The following is an 11,228-nucleotide window of genomic DNA, read 5'->3' as shown; positions in this document are numbered from 1 at the left end:
GCCTGCTCTGGGGATCGGTGACTCTGCCTGTATTATCTCTAAAGGAACCTGGAGAGGGGCTGGAGTAGGTATGCTGCCAACCCTGCTTCCCAAAGCAAATGAGTTGGCTCTGCTGCCCAGTAGTGTTAAAGGCGGGGGCTAGAGAAGAAGGGAGAGACTGTAGTGTGTAGCAGGATTATGGTATTTGGAGTTAGAATGTGGGACTTCGACTCTTGGCTCTGTAAATTTCTGTAACTGAACTTGAGCACATCATTTATCCTCTCTGAGCCTTAGTTTTCTCTTCTGTACACTGGGGATAAAATTGCCCATCTCATGCAGTTGTTGTGAGGATGAAATGAGGTAGCCCATGCTTAGCACACTGAAGGCACTCAAAAAAATGTTTGTTAAAGTGTTAAGAGTGACATTAGAGGCAGGAGTCTCCTTGTATTTCCCCACCTCAACCCCACTCATATTCCTTTCCATGGGGGCATAACACCAGCCTACTATTATTGTAACAGACTTGCCAGAAGGGATAGTACCTGAGAGAAGACCCTCCCACTTCCCCTTCCCCCAACAAGGGATGCTGGGGTCCTCCGAGTTTCTCATACCTTGGGCACTGTCTAGAGGCCAGGAAGAAGTGGGCTGGAGTGTCCCTAGGCAGTCCAACCCCAATCTTTGGACTTTGGTGCCCCAGATCTCTGAGCTCACCCAGAAAGAATCTGGAGAGGGGAATGGGAGTCCCTGGATGTCTACAGTCCCTTAGAGCCTCCAATCTGCCCCACACCCTCCCTCCAATCTGGGGAGCAACTTCAGAGTCAGGGTGGAGCCACAAGAGACAGAAAGTTCTGTTTGGTCCCTCGGACTGCAAAGCCCAGGGCCTCATGGGAGGCTGTCCTGGGGCAAATAGCATGGGGCAGGGGGACCAGCTCTCCTCCTGCTGTCTGCTGAAGCAGGGCCCCCACAACAGCTAGAGTAGAGATCCTGGGGGGTTTGGGGAGGCAGTGGGAGCTGGCAAAGGCCTTAAATGTAGTTGGAGGGGCCCACGCCTCACACAGGGTCACACAGGCACATGTACATGAACACACATGCAGTTTCTCCTATTTACCCACATAGACACATACCCTCTCACACACAGACAGGCCGGCTTCTTTCTCCAGAAAACAGGTTTCACTCTCCTAGGGACAGAGGGATCATAGGGAATTTTGTAAAATTAGGCTGTCCAAGAGCAGAATTCAAAAACCCTGAACACCTACCCTTAGTCATCATCAGAGAAAGGAGTGGTCCAGGGGACAAGGAGACTTGCTCACTCTTCAGAACAGGTGTTGCATTTATGCTCCCTCACCCAGTGGGACAGAGACACACCTGGGCTCTCTGGGGATGAAATGCCCTCTCCAAATAGCAACAGCATCACCCCGTCATGACATGCTCTCACAGGCGTTCACAGCAATCCCAATAATTCTAGAGATCCTAGAGGGTGTTTTCAAGGGTAGAGATGGGGGTGGGGCAGATTGTCACGTTCCCATGGCAGCTTATCTCATTGCCATAGCAACACAGTTCTGCCTCCATCCCCTAGAGTTCTGTTTTCTGTAATGGGTGAACAATGACACTCCACAGTATGGCGATGGGCCCCCCGACCCTCCTGGGAAAGAACATACCTATCCAGGATAGTGGTACCCTGAGGCTGTCAAATAGTGTGGGGCTTTCTTATGGGACAAGGCATGGTTTCCTGGGGTTTCCCTACTGACATGCACTACTCCTTCTGGCAGCAATTCCAACACTCCCGTGATGGCGGCCCCCAGGAGCATCCTCTCAGTACTCCCTGTGCCACCAAGGCACAGTGCCCTTTCCTGATCTCTGCCACAGCCGACTTATACAACAACCCTGCCATCTCAGAGAGGTGTCACAGAGTAGTGGGGGAGTCAGGCTCTGGCGTCAGGAGACCTAGGGTTGAGTATCAGGCATGCCACACACTAGCTGTGTGCCTTGAGTGGGTTATTTATCTTGCTGAACCTCAGGCTTCTCACCTGGAAAATGGGATGAAACATGCCCACTTCCCTGAATGGTGACAATGATGAAGAGAAGTGATAGATGTAAAGTACTGGACCCTTCTTGGGCTCCCCGGGGTGGGGATGGCCCAGTCTACTGTTGCTGTCCGTTGCATGTGGAGTGTTGCTTCAGTGCCTTGGGGCCAAGCACCCTAGCTACGGTCTGACTGTGGGGTGCAGTGATGAATAAGCCTGGGTGGACAGAACTGCTTCTGGGGGTAGTCGGCATCATCTTCCACAGTGAGATGTCCAACTGGCTGATAATTTCCCTGGGAAAGGGGAGGGTATTTAAACTGTGCTTCTTCCACTACCTGCCCCCCCACCACCACCACCACACACCCAGGTTAGTGTTACTGGAAGTTCAGGACATGGTCCATGCCAGTTTGCAAAATGTTTGTTACCTATTTGCAGTGAGACAAGTACAGGAATTAAGAGTAAGCCTTCCATCATGGGGAATCAGGAGTGAGAGTGAGGGTGGGGAATGGGAAGTTAATGCTTAGCAGGCAGAGTTTCTGTCTGGGGTGATGGAAAAGTTTTGGTAATAGATGGTGGTGATGGTAGTACAATATTGTGACTAATTAACGCCATTCCATTGTATACTTGAAAGTGGTTAAAACAGGAAATGTGTTGTATATTACCACAATAAAAAAAAGAGTAAGCCTTCAGGAATTGTTATAGAAATTTGACACTGCTGAAACATTCAAAATGCCATCCAATTTGGGCTTCTACTTAATTTTTTTCTTTAATTTTGGATTTCTAGTGATTCATTTTTATCTTTTTTTTTTTTTTTTTTTTAAATAAGAATTGATCTGCAATGATTGGGAGGAAAACCAACAAATCTGGTCCTTCACCACATACATAGTTTGAGAAGCACTGACTTTGATGACAGGGACGTCATCTCAAAACCAACTAAAAGTCCAATTAAAGAGAGAAGAGGAACCACCTCGTCAGCCCTGGTTGCAAAAATTAACCACGGATCACACGTTGGTGATTGAAAGCATTTCCTTTGTTGCTTCAGGACAGAAACTCCCTTCCCCCTCCCGCCCAAACCCCGTGTTCCAACCCTTTCCTGGGCTTTAAGTGCGTCTCCCGGGGGAGACTCCTCGGTGGTGTCAGCCCCTCCCGGCGCCTCGGACGCGGCGTCCCGCCTTCCGTAGCGCAGCCGAAGGAGTTCAGTTGTAGGCGGACAGGCCCTCCTGCCTCCGCACCAGCACCGCGCTCCGGGGCGCGGGGATCCGGCGGCTGCGGGAGGCGCCCAGGCCGCGGCCGCTGCTCCCAGGCGGCCAGGAGGGAGCGGGGTCCGAGCCGCTGGCCTAGGACAGAGGGAAACAGGGAGAGGCCCGGTGAGGCCCGGCGTTCGCGAGTTCGGGGGCTTTGGAAGACCTACTCACTTCCCCATCTTTTTTTTACTTTTCTTTATGCTTTCCTTTTTGTTCCTGGACTTCTCAGGAGCTCACAATTAAATACCAGTAGACCCAGCGTGACCACCGTGGCTTAGGTAGTTAGCCCTTTTGCTGCCCTCTCCTCCAACAAGGCTTTGGTTTTACATGTTTACCAGCAGTATCTTAAAAATCGTTTGTTAAATTACTTCCTTTTAAGAAGCAAAAAAGGTATAGCTTCGAAATAAATAACACGGAAATGTTTGCTGGACACTCAGCCTTTGCCCCTCTTCTCGGCTCCCTGCCTGGCACATCCGTTGGTCTCTGCATCAGCTGGCCTTGGGGCAGTGTGGGCGTCATGTTCCTTTACTTCTGTATCCCCTACAGTGCTTGGAACAGTGCCGTGCACATAGTAGGGCCGCAATAAATGCTTGTTAAAGATGTAAAAACTAACAGAAAGCTTGCAGTAACAGAAATCAAGAGAGCAGCAGTGTCCCTTGTGCTTGTGCCCACCTGAGATACAACCCTGGTCTCTGATTAACAATAATTGTGACCCCTAATAATCCTCTAGCAGGATTCAGTGAAGAACCAAAATTATCTGGGTCACCCTAACTGCCTGACCTTACCTGTCTTTGGTTTAATTTCTCCCCTTCCTCTTGAGGGTTATCAAGGCTAATTTGGAAGACCCTTCGCATGCACGGCTCATTAAATTAACTATAATTTTTGTCAGTAAAGTCATGCAGCTAGCTCTGAGTAGACAATAATCTGGGCCAGTTGTGACAAGAGACTAGTGGAAATGAGTCCGGGTCTGTGAGTAGGTGTGAGTGGGTGTGTGTTGTGGGGTGGGAAGTCGCCTTTGAGCCCTGCTCCTCAATGCCTGGGCACACTTTGGAGACGAGAAGTGTGCGCATAGTCCAGAAAATCCACCTGGGGACCCCTCCCACCCCCTACCATGCCTAGGGCCTGGCCGAGGCAGGAAGGGAGAATGGCATCCTTCTGAGCTGCACCCACTATCCCAGCAGTAGGATCACTGCTCAGCCTACTGTTTATGGCCTCACCGAAACCCTTTTGCCCCAAAGAGCCAAAGACTCAGTGTCCCCTGGCAGGGGTGGAGTACAACTTCCCTCACCCAGAAAGAATGCCTGATCCCAGGGGGGAAGACACTGTTAGCAAAGAACACCTGAGGCCATGCTCTCTTTGCTGTGGTACATCTACAGTAATAGCAAATGTGTACAGAGCCTGCGGTCAGTTCCATAGAGAGAGAAACTGAGGCTCAGAGAGGTTAAGCCACAGGTTCTACTGTGCCCAGAAAGCTGCCAGGCAAGCTGCTAGCTGGTGCCACTCAGTACACACATTCTTGGGGAGCTCTAGCACCAGCTGGGCTTCTGCAGTGTTTGAGTGACTTAGGGAAAGTTTCTTTTGCTCCTTGTACCTCATTTTCTCCAGCTCATCAGTTTCACAGTGAACTCATGAGGTTGACAGGTCTTAAGGATCTGTCCTTTTGTTTAGGTTCTCTTTTTCAAATTCCTCACAAAGGGTCTGAGGTCACTGATGAAAGAAACTTGTGTAGTAAGTTCCCTTCCAACAGATCTGCACAGAGAGGTGGATGGCATAAAGCAAAGAACACTGTGTGAGAAAACCATGAAAGGGCTCAGGGCTGATGAGCCGCTGAACCTCTGTGACACTCCTGATGCTGATAATGGAGGCAAACCATCCTTAGGTTGCCGGGTGACTGGGGGTCCTAAATGAGCTACAGTCTTAGGTCTCCGTTAAATGCACATCAGTAGACTAGCTGTAATCTGAGCAGTATGGTAAATCTCATTTTGCAACGACTTACTTGCTCCCTCCCACCCCCTTTCCCAGGCAATGCATACCTGTGGGTCTAGGATCCTCTGCAGGAGCCACCTTATTAAATGTCTCCCCAAAAGAAGTGGCACAGAGGAAGAGCAGCAACTGCCAGGAAACCAATGAATTCATCCTGGTGAGAAGCAGCGGGTCCCAGAAGTGCTCTGAGAGAGAGAAGAAGGACCAGGTCAGGCACAGGTCTGGGCTGGGTGTGGGGACAGAGCCTGGTGTGAAGGGGAAAGCTTTCGAAGGGAGGAGGGAGACAGCTCCTGCTCTCAGAGGCTCCCAGGGGAGGGATGAGTGTGAACAAACACTTCACAGAAACGGGACTGAGACCACATACACAATGTAATGGAAGCTGAACTCATGCTAGGTGAGGGTCATCAGGGAGGGCTTCCTGGAGGAAGTATAGTCAGCAGGGTTAGGAAGGAAGGATCCAATTGGGTGGCAGAGGCAGGACTGCTCAGGTTGGGAATGGCCAAGGTTTGCTTGAGAGGAATGTTAGAGAAATAAGGGGTAAGATGCAGGGTGCAGGAGGAGCAAGGAGGGGTGGGTGACAAGGGTTTGAGGACCCGCGGCCTCTCTGGAGCCTGGGGACAGACACTTCTTCCTTTCTTGCTGGGTTCTGCAGACATCCTAGACTTTCTGTGTTCCGCTCTGCTCTCCCCAAGAGTGTGCCTTCCTGAACCTGGCTCAGTTCCCTCCTGCTGTAATAGAAACTTAATTCTCTTCCTTTTCCAAGAAAAAAAAAGGAAGAAAGAGGCAATCATCTTGCTCCCTCTCATAACCCTTCACAGCCTCTAAGATGGTCATTAAATGGTGTTATTGCCTATAACTCAGGGAGAAGAAAGCCCTTTCCCTGATTTATCAGATCCATTGTCTCCATATTCTATTCTCCGTGGGCTCTGAGAGGATATGAATTCAATTGGCCGCATCATTTTTTCTCTTGAGACAGGAGCCGGGTGCCCTGACCCTCACCTCAGCCCCTCTCCCTGTCCCCTCTCCTCCCTGCCGCCTTCAGCCCCCGATTCTGATCTCTTTTTGAAGAAGTCATCAGGCTCTTGGAGATTGTCCGACAAATTTATGATTGGAGGCAAACTGATGGGGAGACAGGGGACAGTGCAGGCTGAGGTAAAGGGGTGTCCTCAGCAGACCTAAAGCCTCTCCATGGGCCAAAGCGGGGGTGGGTGGGTGTGAAGGAGGGCGGGGGGGGGAGGGATGGGAGTGTTATTTGTGCCCATTGGCTCCTAATGGTTGCTGGGCCCCATCTCTCCCTCTGCTCATGCCCCTATTCCCCACCCTGCTTTCTGCTTCCTCCAGGACTCTGGCTTGAGGCAGAGGGTAAGAGTCTTGAAATGGAGTCAGAAGTGCTTAAATCTGGCCCTAGCTCTGCCCTCTCTCCCTGTGAGATGTGAGCATGTCACCCCCCATCTCTGGTACTCATTGCCCTGTGTGAGAAATAAGAGCATTGGATCATGCTGGTCAGGGTCTGTCCCCCCCGCCCCGGTGGTCTCTTATCTTAGCAGACATTGATTCTGTAACACCCCAAATCCCAGACCAGGGCTTTGTGCACCTGCCTTAAGTCCTGGGGCTGGCCATGGAGTAGAGGCAGAATCAATCCATTAGAGAGAACACTATAAAACCATTTCTTTTTTGGCTCCAGATCACAGGTGCACAGGGTCTAGATTAGCTGAGAAATCATTCCTCAAGCACCAGCTAGGTGCTGGCGCTGTGCTGGGTGCTAGGGATGCACAGGTGTACTAAGGCCAGGCCCGCTGCCCCCAGGAGCTCGCAGTCTAGCTTGGGAAATTGACTCTTAAACATCATTCCAAAATAACACTGAAAATGACATGCAAGAGGCATATAAGTGCACAGGGTCTGCGGGAGCCCATGGGAGCCCATCCTGCAGGGCTTGGAAGGTTTTCTGCCGGGGGTGATGCCAGAGCTAGGGTTCCAAGCATAAGCTGGCTGATGGATAAAGGTGTACAAAAGGCATTCCCAGTAGAGAAGTGGCATGCTCTGGGGTGCTAGGGCACTGGGGCCAGACTGGCTGGGTGTGGAGGAACCATGGCCGACCAGCTCCATCTCCGTCCATCTTTGGGTGGAGAGAAAGCATTGAAGTTGGGGAAGGGGTCCCGGCACTGCCTCTCAGGGCTGTGCAGGGCTTTGCCTGGGAAGCAGTGGGCACCTCAGAAGGAGGCTGAGCCAGAAAGGAATGTGTGCAGATTTGCATTTCAGATGCAGCACATGTGTGCCAGCTGGTGGTTGGAAAAGTAGTGCTCCTTCTTCTGTGCTCCTCTTTTCCCCTCCCCATTATCAATAGCACATACCATGGGCATCATGTGAGAACTCTGCTTTTCCTTGACAACCTGTCCCCAACACACACACATCCATACCCAGCTGAGGAGTCCCAGAGAGCAGGGGTCATTGGAATGGAATTGTTTGGAAAAGAAACATCAGCTCCCGGGGGTTTTTGTACCTAGTGAGTAACAAGGAATTCCAGGCAGGGTGGGAGAGCTTTTGAAGTGAGGTGACTTCCCCCCTGGGGTGATCCCCAGTTGTTAGTGCTGGGGGCTAACAGGATGGGTAGGTAGGTGCTCTTTGGTTAGGATTGTATCTGCCAGCCATAATTTGGGGAACTTCTCAGAAGAGTCGTATCTTCAGCCCATGAACCCTGAGGGGTTCCCTAGCTCTCTGCAAAACCTTCCCAGCCACGGAGAATTCATTCATTGCATTTATTCCTCCCACAAGAGAGAGCCCTTGGAATCCCCAGGGTCCTGGTTTCGCAAATAAAGTGCAATTCAGTGTATTCACCCAGACATCCCAGGATAATCTGGCCAACCAGGAATCAGGAAAGATCAGGAGCCCCCCACTCTGCCACCACTCCCTCTGCCTGCCAGGGTCACATCTGTCAGCCTTCAAACTCATTTCCTGCTTCCACCTCTGGAGAATCCCTGGGCCAGGGGCAGACCCATCCCACACGTGGATGCTGCCGTGCACCTACCTGGGCGCAGTCCTAGCAGGGCGGGAGCTGTTGGGGTCTCGCAGTATTGAGGCTTTGTGGGTGAGTGAACACCAAGAGGGAGGGGAACTGGGCCCCTGGGCTGGCGCTCACTGCTCCCTGATCACTTCCCCTTTTATGAAGCCCAGGGCGACGTCTCCAGGCTTAGGACCACCTCTGCCGCCCTCTCCCTCCGGTCAGACTCTCCTCGGAGCACAGTGCCCTGATGGCTGTCTCCCACCTCCTGGCTCTCAGGGTGGAAATCAACCCCTTCCTGCCGGCTCCAGAAGTCTCCGAGGATGGCTAATTCTCATTTGTTTTTTTCCATCCTGCTCCACCCTTTCCCCCCAGACCCACTCAGCTGGAGACCCATTCTGGAGACAAGGTTGAAATGGAGTGTTTGAGGAGGAGTGGAACAAGCCACAGATAACACCCTGCTCCAACTGAGCAAGACAAAGAGGAGAGAAGAGAGAAGAAGGGCACAGTCTGACCTGGGGCCTCCTTGTTCCCATAGGTCTGAGAGAAAGCCAGCTCAGCTTGGGTCTCAGACCGGAAGGCAGCCCCTGGGCCACGTTCTATGACTCAGGGGTGGGGTAGGGGGATGGAGGGGACTCTCTCCTTTTTCTTCTTTCCTCCTCTGTTTTTTTTCTCAAATAATTACTGAGCATTTGCTCAGTGCAGGGTTTTGAAATGAATATGACACAGTCAGAGTGGTAAGACAGGTATGTGAGCAGCTGGCTGTTAGAAATCGGAATAAAATGGTACCTCTGGAAGGTGGACGTACCTGGGAAGGACTATGGAAATGCAGAGAATTGACTCCCAGTTGGGAAGTTCTTCGCAGAGGAGGTGGCATGGGGGCCCACCTTAGCAGACAAAGCCTAATGTGAGCAGGCAGAGAAAAGAGGAAAAGGCAGACTGAGCCGCAGGTACAGCTTGAACAGAAGCAGGAGGGCCGTGGTCCCAACTGTGGTCACTGGCCAGGGCACAGTGACTCACTTTCTCCTCTCATGGAGCTGCTGAGAGACCAGACTTCAGCCTCAGACACTTGAGTGTGAATCCCAGCCCTGCCGAGTTCTGAGTGCTCCTAGGGTCTCAATGGAGATGGTGAAGGGAGGAGCTATCTCATGGGCTGATGTGAAGACAGACCCCACAAGCTCAGTGCCTGGCTCTGTTTCCTTCCCCCATCCCTTTTCTGCAGCCTTCATGCTTTCCGTGCCTCACCCACTTCTTGGGCCAAAGTCCCTCCTGCCTCCGCCCTGGGCTGCTTCATGGGGCTGTTGCTTTGCCAAGGGCTCCGCCATGGTGAGGGTAGAGGTACATGCTTAGGGCTGGAGGCAGGGCTGGCAAGGAGGATGGTTCCCTCAGGTGTCACAGTAGATCTACTGTTGATGAGCGACTTCTGCACTTGGCAGTCAGCAAGGGAGCCATGCCAGAAACTGAGCACAGCAGGCACTCCTTGGGTGACGAGTCGGGGTGAAGGGCCATGGCTCCATGAACTCACCCTGGCTCTGCTGGGCTGATGGCTTGTTCCTGCCCATTGCCCTCTGCCCTCCACAGCATCCTGCTGTCTCATGTCCATCCCCTCACTCCCAGAAGCAGCTTCTCCTGCTGTGATTGAACAGAGGTTTACTCTCTACCTCTATGACAAAGGCTGGTGAAAGGCCAGAAGGACCCCAAGGACACTGACAGAGGAAGCAGACACTGGAGGACAAGTCTACAGCTCCAACACCTCAAGCCCTCAGCCTGCTGGGCCTACTCTAGGAGGTAGCCCAGCCCCCACGTCTCCAAGTGGCTTTTGTCCCAGAAGACACAATCATGACTCGCCCTCAGCGCATGGCCAGGACTGGCCCCCGTTACATGCCAGATGTGTGCCAAGTACATACGTGCTTTAGGGAACTGATCTCATGGAACCCCTCTAACAACCCTTTGGGTAGTGTTATCTCCACTTCAGAGATGTGGAAACTGAGGCTCAAAGTGTCACAGTGAGGGAGCGGCAGAGTCTGGCCCTGTACCCAGGTGGACCTGGCCCCCGCTCTCTGCTCTTAACCACTGCACCAGTGGTTCTTAAAGCAGGCTGCCTGTGAGAAGCCCTGACGGGCTTTCCACGTGTACGGATGTTGGCCCACCCCAGGGATCACGTGTGGATGGGGACCACACATCAGCATTTTTTAAAGCTCCCAGGGCTTCTAAGGTGCAGCCAGGGTTGAGAAACACAGTGGAGTTTAGGTTTTGAGGAAAGTGAAAAAGGCTTAAAATGGTCACAGCAAAGAATGAGAATTAGCAGGGGCTGTGTCGAGGCCAGCAGGACTCGATTATGGAGTGACAGTGATTTATTTGGCACATACTATGTGCTACATTTTCCACATGGTCTCGTCCAGTGAAGTTGGCTGCTGACGGACGCATCCACGGCATCCCCCTCCTCTCCTGGGGATCCCACGTCCTGCCCACCTCCTGGTCCCTGTGAAACATCCCTTCATGCTCTCAGGGAAGGAGCCTGACCAGTGCTTCTCAGGACCACCTCACACCTGTCACAGCTGTCCTTCCTCCCTCGCAGTCTCAGTTTCTCCTCTCCCCTTCTCCTAGCCTGTGGTTATGCTCAGACTTCCGTCCACACAAAATCTTTTCCACTTTAACTTCTGGGTTCATCCACACTCCCTTTACCGTGACCATCACCACAATCCTCAAATGGAGACTTTCCTCTCAGGCTGCCTCTGGTCAGTCCTTAGACCCTTGTGTTCTGTTCTGCCTCCACGTTTTACCTCAGGGGCCCTGGACACGGCCGGCAGCCTTCCTCCTGAAAGTCTGCTCTCAGATTCGGACCCCAGGACTGTCTCCATGGCTACTGTGAAAGGTATTCTGAGATCAACAGCAGCCCCCTTTAATGAGAGCTGGGGTCCCTGCATCCATTCCGGGGACGTACCCAAGGCACTGCTGAAGAGATGAGGGGCTGCTGAGGCCTGGTGTCCCCATCAACAAGAC

General features: G+C 52.2%; 1 protein-coding gene across 1 annotated transcript; it reads right to left on the bottom strand.

Moving 5' to 3' along the window:
- Positions 1 to 3,038: 3,038 nt before the first annotated feature.
- On the bottom strand, positions 3,039 to 5,811 carry KISS1 (KiSS-1 metastasis suppressor). Its single transcript, XM_037806150.1, has 2 exons — positions 5,278 to 5,811; positions 3,039 to 3,337 (listed from the first exon to the last, which is right to left on the bottom strand). The coding sequence occupies exons 1-2, from the start codon at positions 5,378 to 5,380 to the stop codon at positions 3,039 to 3,041; spliced, it is 402 nt and encodes a 133-aa protein (XP_037662078.1). The 5' UTR covers positions 5,381 to 5,811.
- Between the last annotated feature and the right edge of the window lie 5,417 nt (positions 5,812 to 11,228).

The sequence above is a fragment of the Choloepus didactylus genome, chromosome 2 (assembly GCF_015220235.1).
Source record: "Choloepus didactylus isolate mChoDid1 chromosome 2, mChoDid1.pri, whole genome shotgun sequence".
Lineage (NCBI taxonomy): Eukaryota > Metazoa > Chordata > Mammalia > Pilosa > Megalonychidae > Choloepus > Choloepus didactylus.
Note: the sequence above shows the minus strand (reverse complement) of the source record. Positions and strands in the feature narration are given on the sequence as shown.